At 36.5% G+C, this 16,734-nt stretch overlaps 1 protein-coding gene across 3 annotated transcripts in view; it reads left to right on the forward strand.

The window, feature by feature from the left end:
• Positions 1-16,734, forward strand: part of arhgef10la (Rho guanine nucleotide exchange factor (GEF) 10-like a) — a 181,120-nt gene that overhangs the window by 53,002 nt on the left and 111,384 nt on the right. For all 3 annotated transcript variants that reach the window (XM_038280869.1, XM_038280871.1, XM_038280870.1), the window contains 4 exons: positions 4,924-5,016; positions 7,633-7,803; positions 11,704-11,849; positions 15,237-15,409. In XM_038280869.1, the coding sequence (XP_038136797.1) occupies positions 4,924-5,016; positions 7,633-7,803; positions 11,704-11,849; positions 15,237-15,409 (583 nt within the window). The remainder of the gene's footprint in view (positions 1-4,923; positions 5,017-7,632; positions 7,804-11,703; positions 11,850-15,236; positions 15,410-16,734) is intronic.

Below are 16,734 nucleotides of genomic sequence, written 5' to 3' on the forward strand. Positions count from 1 at the left end.
CTGACTCAAGAGCCTTTTCTGGCAGCCACCACTCCCTTTTGCCTAGTTGCATCTATAATAGACTATGACAGTTTGCTTCATAGTGAAACTGAGTGCCATGTAAATGTTGTAAACACCACTGGCAAAATCACTTGATTAACACAAGTTATTATTTAATATCACTTTTATAGCACTTGTCGATATATAAAGATTACTTATCATCTGCATAAAAATGCTGTTCTATCATTTTTCTTTGTAAAAAAAAAAAAAAATATATATATATATATATATATATATATATATATATATATATATATATATATATATATATATATATATATATATATATATATATATATATATATATATATATTTTTTTAGACTCAGTGTGTCTTTCATGCACATCTCTCTAGAGCCTTAAAAAGTTTTATTTTTGCCTAGTTGAGAAATATCAAAGTGTTACCTACTGTAAAGCCACACCAAGCTGAAAAAGAGGATCTTGATAGATGAGCATTATTATTCTGTATAAATAAAAAAAATGCTTTTTTTTTCATTGTTTTTTTTTTAGTATGCAGTAGCCATCTCGTTTTATATGTGGAGGTCCTCATAAACCCACGTTGGCTAGGCACTAAGGTGCATGACAGTTCCAATTAATCGATCAGTCAATCAATCATTTTTGGTCTACTCCTTTTCTTTACTTTGAAAGGGGAGACACAATTCTAAGTTTCCATGTTGCAGTTCAACTGCAAATATTACATGCACAAATCATAATAGAGTCCATTTCGGTCTGTCTGCCTTTAATGGTCATATTGCATGTTCCACTGGCAATTTGAGAGTTGCCAGGGAAGAAAGATGGAGCTCTAAGCCATTGAGTTGGAGGTAAAAACTATGATAACTTTCATTATGATGTGTATTAGGTATTTATTATTTACCATAATTTTCTTTTATAGCACTAGTGGCTCGTTTTTAAGGACAGGAAATGGGGTATGAGAGAGACATGCAGGAAAGGATCACAGGCCAGATTAAAACCCGGGTCACCCGAATCGAGGACTAAGGCCTCCATACATGGGTCATGTGCGCTAACCACTGCGCCACCAAAGCACCTCCCGACACTTCACCAAAGTCTCTTAAAGTGACACAAAACATAGTAAGAGAAAAAAAGAGGTTAATTTTAAAGCTTAAATATCAATCAGAAAAGCTGACTGTCTGCTCATCCCTGCAAAACCCGTCTGATGGTAGCCACAGTTAGATTTACAATAGGAGTACCCTCTACACAGTTGTATTTACCTTGCCCAGCTTCTTACAACACCTGCTTGAGCATAGACTGTATTAAACCAAAGTACAGTCATAATAAAATAATGTTGAGGGGAAAACCCTATCTGTAGTGTCAAAAGTCAGACAAGCCTTAATGTCCCTGTACAAGCCCTTCAATATATTTTTTTCTGGTGACTATAAATATATTCTCTTTTTGTTTTTTTAATAAACATGCCATACCATACCATAGCATACCAAATTTATTTATAAAACACTTTCAACACCCAACAGGACCAAGGTGCCATACACAATCAGCTGCAACAGAAAAAGCACGGCCCCCTCTGAGCTTTCATTTTGTTTTTGGCACCCTCAGTAACAACCGGTCAGCTGATCCGAGGGAGCGACAGGGTGTGTAGGGATGAAGCAGCTCAGACAGCTAGGGCGGGGAAACACCAATTAGAACTTTAAAAGCAAATAAAAGCATTTTAAAATCAATCCTAAAATGTAATTGCAGCCAATGTAGTGAGGCTCAATTAGAGGAAATATAAAATTTGCTTGTACCTGTTAAAAGACGTGCAGACGTGCCATATTCAACTTCTGTCATGGGATTTTTCTTTGTTGTTTAGTAGTTAATAGAATTGCTTCCTGATACATTAAAATGTGCCAGCATGCGAAGATTTACTATTATATTATTGTAATTTGTGACGGCTCAAACATGCACACAGACTCTCCATCACCATCGGGCTCAAAAACCGTTTCAGGTTTTATTTTTTTGTTTGATTATTAGAATCTGAAACGGGAATTTATGAAGTGACACACAAAAAAGTTTGTACAAAGTTCTGTTTGATTAACACAAGTAATAAGAATTAGACCTGTCCTGAAGATTAGCTCTGCATATGTTAACAATTTTGCATATGTTTAATATACACAAACTCTGTGATTACTGAGCCCTAAGTGGGAGTCAGACATGTTTTATTGTTCATTTAATGTCCTTTTCCTTTCAGTTCTTTCACTCAGTAACCAAATTTAAGAAAAAATATTGATCCATGGTTGTAAAACTTTTATTCAGCACTTTATTTTGTCATTAGTTTCAAAATTATTTACTGATGACCTAAGTCTTATAAAGTCTCAATAGTTATACATTTTTAATCTCACTGATGGAGGCTAAAGAAACATAGATGATGTTTCAAATAACCCAGTAAAGTCCTTCTGCATTTCTGTCATATGAGAAACAAGCCTAGATTTTGGATTCTGTCTCTGTCGGAAAAGCTTGACTAGGAAAAAAAAAAAAAAAAAAGCTCTTAAGAGAACAGGTAAGGATGGTCAGTATGTCTTCTTGACACCACTCCAATGTTTTTCATCTGTAAAGATAGAAAGCCTCAGAGAAAAATGTTTTACAGAGTGCTCCCTCAATATTTCACTGAGTCCACTCAGAGACCCCCTTTACTTTACGAGGTTACCTATAGAAAACAGTTTGTAAGCTCAGTCATTGAACATCAGATCAAACTGATGAAACCTTTGGCAATTGCTCTCTTCGTAGTCTAACCTGTAATTTCTTGATTGGAAAGCTGCTGACAACCAGGAAGACTAAAATGGTGCAGCTTTGGCCTGGAACCAAGTAATATTAAAAGGGTTAAGCATCAGCTTTTAAAAACCAACTGATGGGGATAAACAATTCTACTATTTGAATATATTATATTTGAATATCAACCAATAACTGGTAATTGTTTTATTATCAAGAGATTTTGAAGATTTTACAAGCAAACACAATGAAACGAGGTCAAACCAGGCCAGACTAGATCCTAAGTGCACACCTGAATGAAATTGTTCTTTCATTTTTCTTAAATTTACTGAAAGCTACCCATAACTTGATAGTGATTTTGCATATTACTTCTAATATTTAAATATAAAAAATAATTGAACTTTACTGAGCTCATATTGGAGAAATTTACCACGATGGAAGTGGGCTGCCATTGTGGGGTGCAGTCGGGGGAAAAGGGTCTTGCTAGAGTGGCAGTCTGTGGGAGTGGGGCTCGAACTCAGAACTTCAGGATTCCAAGCTCTAACCACTTGGCTGCAACTCCCTTTAATGAGCATTGTTAAATCTATTAAATGAAGTAACCATCACCGAATTAGTTGATCCTCATTTTTCTTAGGCTCTGACAGTAATAACCAACATTTTGGAAAAAAAATTAAGGGTACATAATATGTTTGCCTTTTATTTTGTCCTGCAGGACATGTGTGCATGTGCACAAGCAGTTTCTCATTTTAAGGTACATCTGGAAGAAATTTCTGGCATATATTTCCTTAACCCTTTTAATAAGAGGCCAAAGTGGTCGGAGTTTGGACCTTAGAAGCACAAAGGATTTCCCCTCCCAGCTGGTACTTTGCACTGCTAGTCAGCTGGCTTAAGAACAACTTCTACGCTTTTTGATTGCTCAACATAAAAGACACATTCAGTGGTTTGGAAATGAATTTTTACATGAAAAACAGGAAACACTAAAGGGTATGATTTTTAAATATTTCAAATTAGGAGCACTACATCGCAATTAGAAACTTGCAGTTGCAATATGTGGGTGTGCTGCAAGATTACGTGCATAATAGATAACATATTTGTTTTTCCCTTCTTCGATTACTATTATTTCTGATGGTCCAAATATGTAGGCATGCATGCTCACCATGTCTCCATTGTTAATCATTGTACCATCCCTTCTTTTGCTGCAACAACACGCAGAGATTTTTGCATGAGAGTTTGCATTTGGCTTTCTAATGTGCAAAATATAGACACAAAAAATGCACCCACAATCTCTTTGAGGATTGATAAATGGCTTTGCTGGTGGCAAGTATTTACATGTCATATCCTTCTCCAATAAACTTATGCATATAATCTGTATATTCATGAAGGCAGACATGCAAAAACATTTTCACATTCATTTAGCACCAGGTTGGTAAATAAGCTTTGTGCATGCTATTACGTTTGCGTGTCTTTTTATACACACAAGCCTTTTCCATTCATATATCTAGAAAATCAGGTGCCTAAATGTGTACTATAGTAAGAGCTTCTTTGACAAAAATGAAGTTAGATCCAGCCTTTATTGTCTTCTGCTTGAAGATTTTTTTTTTCCATACACTGGATTTCAGGATGCTCTTTATATTAATTTGTAGAAGGGAATAAAAGGCCCAGATGTACCAATGTGTTTTTTTTTGTTTTGTTTTTTTGCTTTAATTTAAGATAGAAAAAGATCTTTTCTATATAAAGGTTTTGCTTTTTCTAAAAAAGTGCTATTTCCTTTTCCATTTTGCAAGACTCAATCTGTCTCTGCCCCCTGATTCCAACTTTGACTCCTTTCTCCTTCAATGCATCTTCATTTACATAAACCAAAAGGATTGTACTGTAAAGGGTTGTGACCATAGCTTTATGGGTATTTAGAGTTTAGAGTATATAGAGTTTGCAACTCAAAATTTTATTTTATTAATTAAAAAAGAAATCCTGTTTCTATTATGTCCAATGGGAATCTGTTAGAAAGAGCTAACTTTTCCTATGCGTTTATTTCACATAGTCTCACACATACACAGGTCTATGGAGAAATAAAAGTACCTCATAGTTCAAAATTGTTCTTGTAATTCTTCAAGTAACAGAATGCATTTCTAACTACCTTTTGCACTTTCTGCTCTTCTCTTTGGTTTCAGAGAAAACAGGCCTCCAGTGTCGACCGGATAACTCTGTATGGACTGATGGTGAAGCCCATTCAGCGATTCCCCCAGTTCATTTTGCTCTTGCAGGTAGCAGAAGTTTTCACTTCTTTTTTTCTGCAATCAAAGCCTTAGGAGCTCTGTTTTTAAAGTTGGAAGCTAGGGAATTTTTTTTCACAGTACAAAATTAAACTGCAGGGCCTGAGAATAGAAGAATGTATTATAATATTTTACTTAAGCAGACAACAAGAGGTTGTATTTCAACTCTTCATACACATCATTCAGGGAGGTGGAGCTTTAAAGGAAGCTGGCAACAACTGTCCCCCCTCTTGTGGATTCATATGCCCATCTTCCATTTTCTATTTTGAGAAAAGATTTGGATTTGAGCTTGACTTGCTGTATCTGCAGCAGCTCATTTCATCCCTCAGTAGGCATTGATTATCTATGAATTCAAAAGATAAGTTATGAATACGAATCAGTAATTTTCTTCCAAGTAAAACTCAGTGCTTCAAAGATGAAGTGTATCTATTTAATCATACATTTCAGGGAAGTAGATGTGAAGGCAACAAGGTACACCTGAGCTGCTTATCAAGACAAGAACAAGCTTTTCATGGGGTCATAGTTACAGGTATAGATAGGAAGTACAGATGGGGAAGTCATAAAACATGTAGTTTCTGTTCACTCTGTGAATATGATTTGATCTCTTTAAAACTTTACACAATACCCAAATGTCCTGATATTGAGATTGATGTTGAGTTAGTTGAGAAATTCCTTTGAAAGTTTGACACCCATAGTCAGAAACTTGGTGTATTTGACCTAAATTTTAAAATTTCATTGTGAATTAAACAAACACTACTATTCAGAAAATTTTTATTACCAGAATGGCATATACTGTAGAATACAGATACAAATCAAAACCATGAACAGAAAATCCTTTTTTGTAACAATGTGTTTTCATACAATTTCCGAAAATCCATGAAACTTACATCAGGTTGTTAGCCTTAAAAAAATATGTCCACACTTTCTCTATATCTGGGTTGAGTTTAGTTTATTATCTCATATTTTAAGACTTTAAAGCTTTGCTCATACTCATGCAGCTAAAAAAAAAAGATGTGCTTTGCTTTAAATTATCCTCAGAACCATTTTGGTTAAAATGCTGTAATAATTCAATAAGTGACATTACATTCACTCCCTATATATAGTATCCGGCACTTCATCTGTTAATAAAACAAAACCTTTTATTGATTTTTTTCTTTCTTGACACATATAACTCTCATTTGTTTGTCTTTTTGGGAGCAATGTATTTGCTGTTTCACAATGGAAAAAATATAAAGTCATAAAATTCCTAGTGAATGGTTTTCCATTTATCATGTAGGAGTTAATTTACTGATTTATGATCCGATCACTTTGACCTGGTCTCACTGTAATTTGTGTGTACTTGAGTCAGTGAAACATCTTTGTTGTGCGAGCCCTGAGTTTTAATGTTACAGTTGGATTGAAACTTGTTAGCCTTAATTTTCTGAGTAAGGAGGAATTGTCAGCCTTTCAGTCTGGTTTACTTCCATCTCCAGCTTAAATTGTATAATATATGTTCTTTTGTTTCTTGTATTTCATAAGATTCACCCTCTGTTTCATGGATCTTATATATGGCAATTATGTTAGTATTCATAAAGTATCTAGGTGCTCCACAGCACTCCTCAAAATCAGAGGTGGATAGTAGTTACATTTATTCAACTACATTTAATTGAGTAACTTAAAAAAAAAAGTATAAAAGAGTAGTTTTACAGTGTTGTACTTCACTATGCCTAATTGAGTACAATTTCTTGCTATCCATCCATCCATTCATGGTGACTAACTTCACTTAATAAAACAAGTGGGGCTCGAACTCAGAACTTCAGGATTCCAAGTTCTATGCCCTAACCACTAGGCTGCCACTCCCTTCCTGAAATCTCTTCCTAAATCAGAAAGAAATTGAAATATTTCTATGAGACACTATTTTTTTCTGCTGTTTGCAAATTCTAGTTAATTCGTTTTTTCTTGACTGTTGAATAAGAAATGTCTAAATTAATAGAAGATGTGATAAATGTTTAAAAATATGATAATGTGCCTCTCTAAAGACCCCTGCTCACAGGTTAGCCTTAACTGTTGGCCCTTGCCTGTGTCCGCAGGCTTGGAACCCTAAAGAATAGAGTGTTTATGAAATATTGCCTTGCATGAATTATACATTTTGTTAATGATTGCCTGGGAGCAAATGCTTCATGGTTTGATAGCATCTGTAAATGGAATGTATTTTTTCCTGGTAAGAAACCAGGGGCCAGTTATTAATCTGCATAGCATTTGAGGATAGTCATGGTCAAAATGGGATGCTGGTTCAAATCCTATAGACTAACACTTTGGGCCCCTAAGTAAGACCCTTAGCCCCAGAATACTGTACTCCCTGCATGGTGCTGTACAATGGTAGCAAATTGCTTCCTAGGACGGGAGAAAATGCAGAGGTTAAATTTAATTGGAATCTACAAAGTTTTATTGACAGAGTAATATTATTAAAATGTATAAAACATCCATGGAACAAATCTTTATCACTTGCCATATGTGACTTTCCAGAGTTTTATATAAAGGCAAAGCTCACTAAAAAAGCTAAAAATATATGAGCGTCTTAGCAATGGTGAAACTAAGCAGCTGCTTTCCTTTGTGACTTTTTTTTAGGACATGCTTAAAAACACACCAAAGGGCCATGTGGATCGTCTTCCCCTGCAGCTCGCACTGACAGAGCTAGAGACGCTGGCTGAGAAGCTGAATGAACAGAAAAGAGTAGCTGACCAGATTGCGGAGACTCAACAATTGGCCCGCAGCGTCAGTGATCGCCTGCTCAGTAAGGTGACTGGATGCACATGCAGTTGCTCACACACCTGGACATGCACATGTACATACACACACATCTCCCCCTGTGTAATCACCTGTGAGCCAGAATCTGAACCCTACAGCTCATCTGTGGTGTTATCACTGGGAGCCAAACACCTGGACATTTCACTAATATATAGTGCATTACTTATATCACTTTCCAACGCATTAATTATAGGTGGCATTTTTATTTAGAGAAATCATCTCTCAGAAATGGTGCCTATTATCATCCCTAAACAGTACCACATGCAAAGGCAGGGGCACTGCTTCTCCATTACGTACTAAAATTACAGCCCTGCTGCTGCAAATCTGAACAAATGCGGCGCTGAATAAGAAGAATTAGGGGGTAAATGAGACATTTAATTGGAAACTGTAAGAGAGCTATCTCTTTCGCCCTGTCGGTCTCACTACGCTTTGACTCCCCCCCACCCCTCCCCCACACACTCTTGTTTACTTGCTTACTCGACTAAGTACTTCACCTACTACTCATCTCCTCTTTAACTGCGACCATCCTCCCTTTTTTCTTTTTAATAACTCTTTGCTTTCCTTCCCTTTTTTTCTTTTTCCTGTATCAGTCATTGTTTTCAGCAATTTGAGAGGAGCCGATCCATACAAAGTTTTCTTCTCACACAGATTTCCAGTTGCAGCACTGATATTGCAGATTTCCAATGAGTAAATGGGTCACTCGTATAAACAATAAAAAAAAAGGTTTTCTTTGCCTCCTGCTCACTAGAAGATTAACTAAAAATATTTAAGAAACAATATTCTTCTTTTTCACCCAGCCATACATGTAATCACATCATCATACATGCAGATACAGTTTGCAGTGAGGTTTATGGCTACTGATACTCTGAAGAATAAAGATGAATATTATTCACTGCAACAGTTGTGAACTGAAAGCTCATTTTAACTTTCCTGATTAATTATTTTGTAACGTCTTTCAGTTGAATTAATTTGCATTTCAAAAGCAGTTTTTTTTTAATAATAAGGTATCAAGGTTTTATTTCCATATTTGAATTAAACCTAATGAAATTAAAATTATGTTTGGAATAGAAATTGGACATTGTGAGTGAAAGACGTTTCCTAGTACCCATGGCTGAGGAAAGTCAAACATTGGTCTTTACCACATTTTAAAATTTAAAGAAAGATCAGATTTTTAAAAGCACACATCTTTCAGAGTGTCATCAATATGAAGCCGTATCTTCAAAATCTCCTCTTTTTGCTTCAAAAAAGTAAAGGTGCAGCCAAAGACTACTCATCAAACACACTTTATGAAATGATGGTCAGCAAGTCTAACCCCTTTTTATAAAAGCAGGAGTTGTGTTAAGCTGTTAGAGTTGGAGGTTGAAATATCCACTAAACGTTGTATTGAGCATAGTCTGTTCTAAATGGTGTGGGGGGACTAAACCACTGAAAGCAAACTGCTCTAGCTACACAAAAAAAACTACATCAGATTATCTTAGGTAATGTTAAGATAACTAAATCCTAAATCCACAGGACTATTTTGAAGACTGATAGAGCCAAACATAATGTCTCTTTTAAAACCATGGGTGTACTCTGCTTTTAAAAACAAAGCATTTGTAATTTAGCTTTACATATTTTTTATAATCATTGTTGACTGGAATCAATTAGTTTGTTTTGCATTTAGTTAATCAATCTATAATTATTAAATATTACCTGATTTGTAAAATCCTATGTTAGTGAGTAATTTTGAGAATCCTTTAAGGATTCAATTCTGTTTATTTATATAGCACCAACTCACAACACATTGCATCTCAAAGCACTTTACATAGATAATACAGTCAGAATGGTTAAAAGTTTCTGTGAAGGAAAACCAGTTAATTGCATTGAGTCATTGACTTGCAAGACATGCTCCTCCTGGATCAACTTCTGGCGACAAACTCTCTGTCAAATCCAGCATGCATATAGAGGCAGTGGAGAGGAAAAACTCCCTTTTATCAGGATTAAACCTCCAGCAGGACCAGGCTCAGTCCAACTAGGGGTCAATGAGATACAAAACAGATAAAAAGCAGCAGATATACAAAGAGTAACTGTTAGCTAGCTCCACAGGCGGCCCGTCCAGGAAAGACACAGCCAAGTAGATGAGCTTAGATCCAGCTCCTATGTCAGACGATGAAAGAGAACACATACAGTTAGTCACAGTCTGAGAAACAGCACTACACTGAAAACCAGGCCAAGCTCCAACATCTATAAACAAAGATGATGATTGTGGAAGCCCTGCTGATATTTCACTCCAGGATGGAGTCAACAGTCTACAGGAGCAGACCAGATGAAGCTACTATGACAACAAAAGCAGGGAGAACATGAAGTTATGAGTGTAATTTAACAAACATTGCAGAATGGGAGAATAAAGATAGATGAAAGGATATGTTCTTTGGCAGCTTGTATGCAGAATTTATGCCTTCCTCAGCCCAGATTATAATCAGCTAGAGATTCCTTACTATATGTGTGCTAAAGACATAACTTGGATACTAGTCACCAAGCGTCACCGAGAAGTATATTCATAGTATTAGTCAGTAAATAGGTCAGAATTTCTCCACACTAATACAGAAGTCAGAACACATTTTTTTTTTTACCCTGAAGTATGGGGCTGAAGGTTATAACTCAGCTAGACTCAATAAAGTTAAAAAAGAGTGCAACAGAAAGCAGGTGTTTCTATACATTAAAACTATAATTAGATCATGCCTCTAAGATCTATTAATTAATTATCATTACTATTAAAATCCATGGCAGCAAAGTTTCCTCCGAAAACAGAATATACAAACAAGTGCATGTTTCCTGTAGTTTATATTGCTGAAATAGCTTTATTATTTATATCCTTACATAAAAAAGAAATTCAAAAAGGCAGACAAGTGTAAATGCAGAAGCTACTGCAAGAGTCTAACCAGTCTGTAAATCATTGCTCTGGTGTTGTCTATGAAACATTTTAAACAACATTGTTTGAATGTAGCTCATCCATTAAGCTCAAATACTATCTTAGCAAGTTTTAAATAGTTATGAGTAATTCTTGTATATCTGCTAATTTTAAAGTTATTCTTTTAATGTTTTTCTTATTTTCTGTGTAATGTTTATTATTTTTGTTAATTTCCTTTTTTTCTAAAACACAATGAGCCATTTTTTAAAATAAATAGTTTTTTTTAAATGTATCCCTTCTTAACTAGGCCTAAGAACAACCATGAGGTAAAAATGCTTCATTAATTTAAGCTGTCACAACACGGTTGCACTAAAGCAACTACCTATAGCTGTTCTCTTTCTTTGCCTAACATATGAATTTCTGAAAATAAAAACAGCATGTGCTGTTCATTCAAATATCAGTTTTATTAATGAATATGTGAAAAAATATATTTTTGCAACAGTGACTCGATTGGTCTTTGTAGTAGCTCTGTTGTTGTGGTACAAAGAATTGTGTCCCAACGCCTGTAAGCCAGTCCTTTTTTAATTTTGCAAGAGTAGATGAAATGCAATAAAGAACATGGTCAAAAGGATATATTATAATTTTTCGTTTTGAGAATTACAAGCATTTTGTTCAAATGCACAACCTCAAATAAATTAAATGTTTCCCTAAGGTTCCTCTATAACCACTGTGCAGATACGTTTGTAACAAGAAAGCCTATCAAAGGGCAAGTGTAATCTTTTTCCAATGAAGTTAACTGAATGAACTATGCTGTCTGCATGTAATTGTGTGTATACATGCTTACAGATTCGTGACCTTCAGTACAATGAATGGTTTTTCTAATCCCAGAAGAGATACGGTTTCTTTTGACTTTTCTGTCCTCCAGGCACTGTGCTCCAGAGGATTGGAGCTTTGTGATACTGTCTCCTCTGCCTTTGATCTGATTGCTGTGTCCCTTTTAGCAACTGAGCTCGGAGCAGAGGTCACTGGTCCTTTGTGAGACACTTATTGAGACTGTTTATGGAGAGCGGGGACAAGTCCTGAAGTCGAAGGAGAGAAAGGTCTTCCTTTTTGATGATGTGCTCATCTGTGCCAATATAAATGTCAAGTAAGTTCCTGTTATCAAGCAAATTGAGTCACACATGTGTTCAGGAAAACTTAGCTTATCTGGACCTAATTTTAAGATGAAGCATAAAATCACATGTGCATTTTAAAAGGAAGCCAAATAAACTACACATTTTGCACAAATATAATATTTGATTACACATGGACCCTATGTGATGCCTGAGGTTTTGCAAACATAATTTGGCAAACTACACAGTTAAGTGAAAACACTGCAAGGGCTTTTTCAGCACTATCTTCAGTTGCAGGAGCTTTATCAGCATTAAACAAATGGTAGAATCCCTAACAACAGCTTGAGGAGTCTCAGATTACTGACATAAAACATTTTTTAGTTTATTTGCTATTTATCTTTCTTGTCACTGCCATTGATCATATCTCTCCCTTCCCTGTCTCTCTTTCCCAAGTTGTAAACAGAGAAAGTCGTTTTTTTTTTTTGCTTTTTACTTCAGCGAAGTCCCTGTCAAAGATGTAACTTGAAGCCGTCTTTTGCACCTCCCGAAAGGATATTATCATTCTGCGTTTTACTTCAAGACAAGTATCCAGAGGCTTACAAAGTATGCCCTCCAGGAACTTGACAAAAATGATCACATTGTTGATCTTTGTCCTGAATACACGAATAACAATGAAATCCACCTGAGGAAATGTTTTTTTAAAGCAAAAAAGGCTTTTCTTACTATCAGATACTTTGTCAAAAAGTAAGATAAATGACATGATCATAATAGAATGATGCATATTTATTGCTTTATTTTTTTTTAACAAATTCAAATGTTCACATACATATTTTTTGGCATTTGGCCCTTGAACTGGACTTTTTGGGCATTTTTACTACCACCAAGGAGGTTATGTTTTCTTCGGCTTTAGTTAGTCTCTCTATTTTCAAAATAACTAGAAAAGCTATTGCTGGATTTTGCTGAAATTTTCAAAGAAGTATTGTGACTCAGAACAAAAGATTACATTTTGGTGATGATCAATATAACCATCTGGATCCAGTAATATTTTGTATTTACTTAAGGTGGAGGTCATAATGTGAAGGGAAATTAGCATCTCTAGTTCTACATGGTTTCCATATTTGGATGATATTTGTCCCCTGTCCTATTAACAGAACAGGTGTAAAGGACTCAGATTTGTGAGATGTATAACTTACCTAATTACAAAATAGATTTTAGCTCTTCAATTAATTTTGCAATACCAAACAAATAAGGTTTTTTTTGATGGTCACTCCAGATGAGATGGGATAAGAGAAGATGAGATAAGATATGCTCTTAGTGTCCCCTGTTGAAGAAATTCAGGTGTGACTGGGACAAAAACAATCAGACAGAAGGTATATAGGTCCTTCTCAAAATATTAGCATATTGTGATAAAGTTAATTTTCCATAATATAATGATAAAATAATGATATAATGATAAAACATATCTTTTAGATTGAAATATTTCTGGTCTTTTATTGTCTTAATGATTTTGGAGGGTATGAGGTATCAAGGCAACTCAGTGGAAAGTCTGTGGGAAGGAAAAAGTGTGGCAGAAAATACTGCACAACGAGATGAAGTGACCGGACCCTGAGGAAGATTCTGGAGAAGGGCCGATTCCAGACCTTGGGGGACCTGCGGAAGCAGTGGACTGAGTCTGGAGTAGAAACATCCAGAGCCACTGTGCACAGGCATGTGCGGGAAATGGTCTTCAGGTGCCGCATTTCCCAGGTCAAGCCACTTTTGAACCAGAAACAGCGGCAGAAGCGCCTGACCTGGGATACAGAGAAGCAGTACTGAACTGTTGCTCAGTTTTGCATGTCATTTGGAAATCAAGGTGCCAGAGTCTGGAGGAAGGCAGGGGAGAAAGAAATGCCAAAATGCCAGAAGTACAGTGTGGAGTACCCTCAGTCAGTGATGATCTGGGGTGCCATGTCAGCTGCTGGTGTTGGTCCACTGTTTTTTTTATCAAGGGCAGGGTCAATGCAGCTAGCTATCAGGTGATTTTTGAGCACCTTATGCTTTCATATGCTGAAAAGCTTTATGGAGATGAAGATTTCATTTTTTAGCACAACCTTGCACCTACCACTGGTAAATGGTTTACTGACCGTGGTATCACTGAGCTCAATTGGCCTGCCAACTCTCCTGACCTGAACCCCATAGAGAATCTGTGGGATATTGTGAAGAGAAAGTTGAGAAATACAAGACCCAACACTCTGGATGAGCTAAAGGCTGCTATCAAAGCATCCTGGGCCTCCATAACACCTCAGCAGTGCCACAGGCTGATTGCCTCCATGCCACGCCGCATTGAAGCAGTCATTTCTGCAAAAGGATTCCCGACCAAGTATTGAGTGCATAACTGTACAGAATTATTTGAAGGTTGACTTTATTTGTATTAAGAACTCTTTTCTTTTATTGGTCGAATTAAAAATGCTAATTTTGTTAGATATGAATTTTGGGTTTTCATAAGCTGTCTGCCAAAATCATCCATATTAAGACAATAAAAACCTAAAATATTTCAGTTAGTGTGCAATTCATCTAAAATATATGAATGTTCAAGTTTTATCATTACATTATGGAAAATAATGAATTTTATCACAATATGCTAATATTTTGAGAAGGACCTGTAATACACTTACCAACAAACAATCAGAATTAAAAAGTTAAACTGTACTATTTTGATGTTTTTTTTGTTTTGTTTTTGTTTTTTTGTTTTTTTATCTTACAGCTTATTCAAAGCTAATTTTCTGAATATTTAGGATCCTTGGTGTTTTATAATAACCAACTATGTCCAAGCATTTACTTCCTTCCTGATTCCTGACACAAGCGATCCCCTTGATCTTCCAAGTGTAATAGTATGCAAAATGGCCAGATATTTTAAAATGTTTTATCAGATTTGGGTTTATCAGTTCTGAAGACATTTAATCACATAGTTGTTTATCTCGTTGCACACTTGCAAACGTGACCTTCACATTTAATGTTCCATTTGGGAAAAGAAAAAGTTTACTTTGTGCGCTGTGGCCTTTCAGCCAATGTTGATGGACTAATTTTACTGTAGATAAAGAGACTCTCTCTCCAGCTTTAGTCAGGATCTTCACAAGGCCTTTTTCTTTTATTCAAGGCGTGATACTTGCATTTTAAACTAGAATCGTTTTACCTCTGGACCACAGGTGTGCCCCTAATAAACTTAAATGTTTTTAGAGTTTGCACAGCCATTAAATCAACTAAAAAACATCATAAAACCTTAACCGACCTATTTTTCATCTAATTTCTTTTAGTGTGTTGAGGAAAATGTTACAGTTGGGAGGGATGGATGGATGGATGGATGGATGGATGGATGGATGGATGGATGGATGGATGGATGGATTTTGTAACTTTTCAGATGCTTTTTTTAATACCTTTTACAGAGGACCTCCAGATGTTAGCAGCCTTGTTCCCATTGGTCCCAAGTACACCATGAAGTGGAACGCCCCCCTTCAGCATGTGCAAGTGGTAGAGGTTGGCCTGGACAACTCCCAAAGCAAAGACACTTTGATTCAGCATAGTGGGCCTAAGAGGCCAAGTGGTGCCTGCAATTCAGGTAACGATGAATATATCAGCTTGTGCCCCTATAACGTTTCCCTATGTGTCCCTCTATGGTTAATTTCATCACTTTAGCTGACTGTTAGTCCCAGCCTTTTTCTCTGAGTCAGCAAGGCTAATCTTTTCCTGTTCTCAAGTGGAGAGAGGAGATGGAGGGGTGGAGATGCAGTCATGCTGCTTGTCACTCTGATTGAGAATGTGTTTGTGAGGGGGATAGTGATGATGGTCACTTGTTCCTGTCTGCCTGCGGTGTTTTATCTTGGAGAGTGATGCTGGGGTAGGGAGCCCCTAGCTGTATCATCCTCACTGTCTCATTTCACTCTCTGATAGACCACAAACATGTTTGGAGAGGAGTCATCAATCTGTCGAGATTATTCCCTGGCTTTCTAGGACCAATTAGAGAGCCAGTAGCGGCAGATAGGAATCTGTGGTTGAAACACTAGTTCTCCCACCACCTCTCACAAAACTCGGGTGTGTACTGAGCTTGACGAGATCCCTGATAAATGTGCCATGGGAAAAGGAAGAAACAAAGCCTTATCGGGATGTAATGCAGCACACTTTGTAAAGTTGCCACTCCATGACTTAAATATTAATGGCGCCTTCTGCGGTGCTCCTTGTGTTACGCTCAGTAAGCACCTACTCTTTTAAGAGCTGGTTTATATTCCCACAGGATTTAGTTTTTTTCTCCTTTTGTTCAGGTAGTTTATACTCATATCCTTACAGCTTTGCTGCAAGGTTTTGGGATCATTTAGGATTAGCTCTCAGAGCAGCTTCCTACAACTTTCTGTTACTACAAAAAAATTGGATGGTTCTCAGAGACGCTGAATTTCTTCTTTTGCTGACCATTTTCACAGCAAGTCTATCCAAAAATGTGCTGCACCATTTGCCAAATCTTTAGTTTTGTAGTACCTTCCATTTACATGTTATGTCATTCAGCAGTGCCTCATTGACATGCCTTCACTCCTTACCGCAACTTCAAATAGAATCATCTATCACTTTCCGCCGCCTCTCATGCCTTTCCTTATATAAAAAGCTTGCCTTCAGGCAGGTCTGTCTTTTTCCCTCAAACCTTTCCATCATTCTTTCTTAGTGTTGCTGTTAGGATTCTTGTCTGTATCTTGCAATACACATAGAGCCAAACAATGTTGATGTGTTTTCCCTTAAAGCCGGTTGCACCTATTTATTCTCTAACATTGCCTTCTTTCACCCCTTTTCATTCCTACTTCCCATGTGACCCATTGTCATAAATGCAGGTTTTTTTTTTTTTCTTATTACTTGTGTAACAGAGGGTTTGGCTGGGGATCAGACAAGGGTTCTGATACA

Source organism: Cyprinodon tularosa, unplaced genomic scaffold (genome assembly GCF_016077235.1).
Source record: "Cyprinodon tularosa strain WSP-4 unplaced genomic scaffold, ASM1607723v1 ctg165, whole genome shotgun sequence".
Taxonomy (NCBI): domain Eukaryota; kingdom Metazoa; phylum Chordata; class Actinopteri; order Cyprinodontiformes; family Cyprinodontidae; genus Cyprinodon; species Cyprinodon tularosa.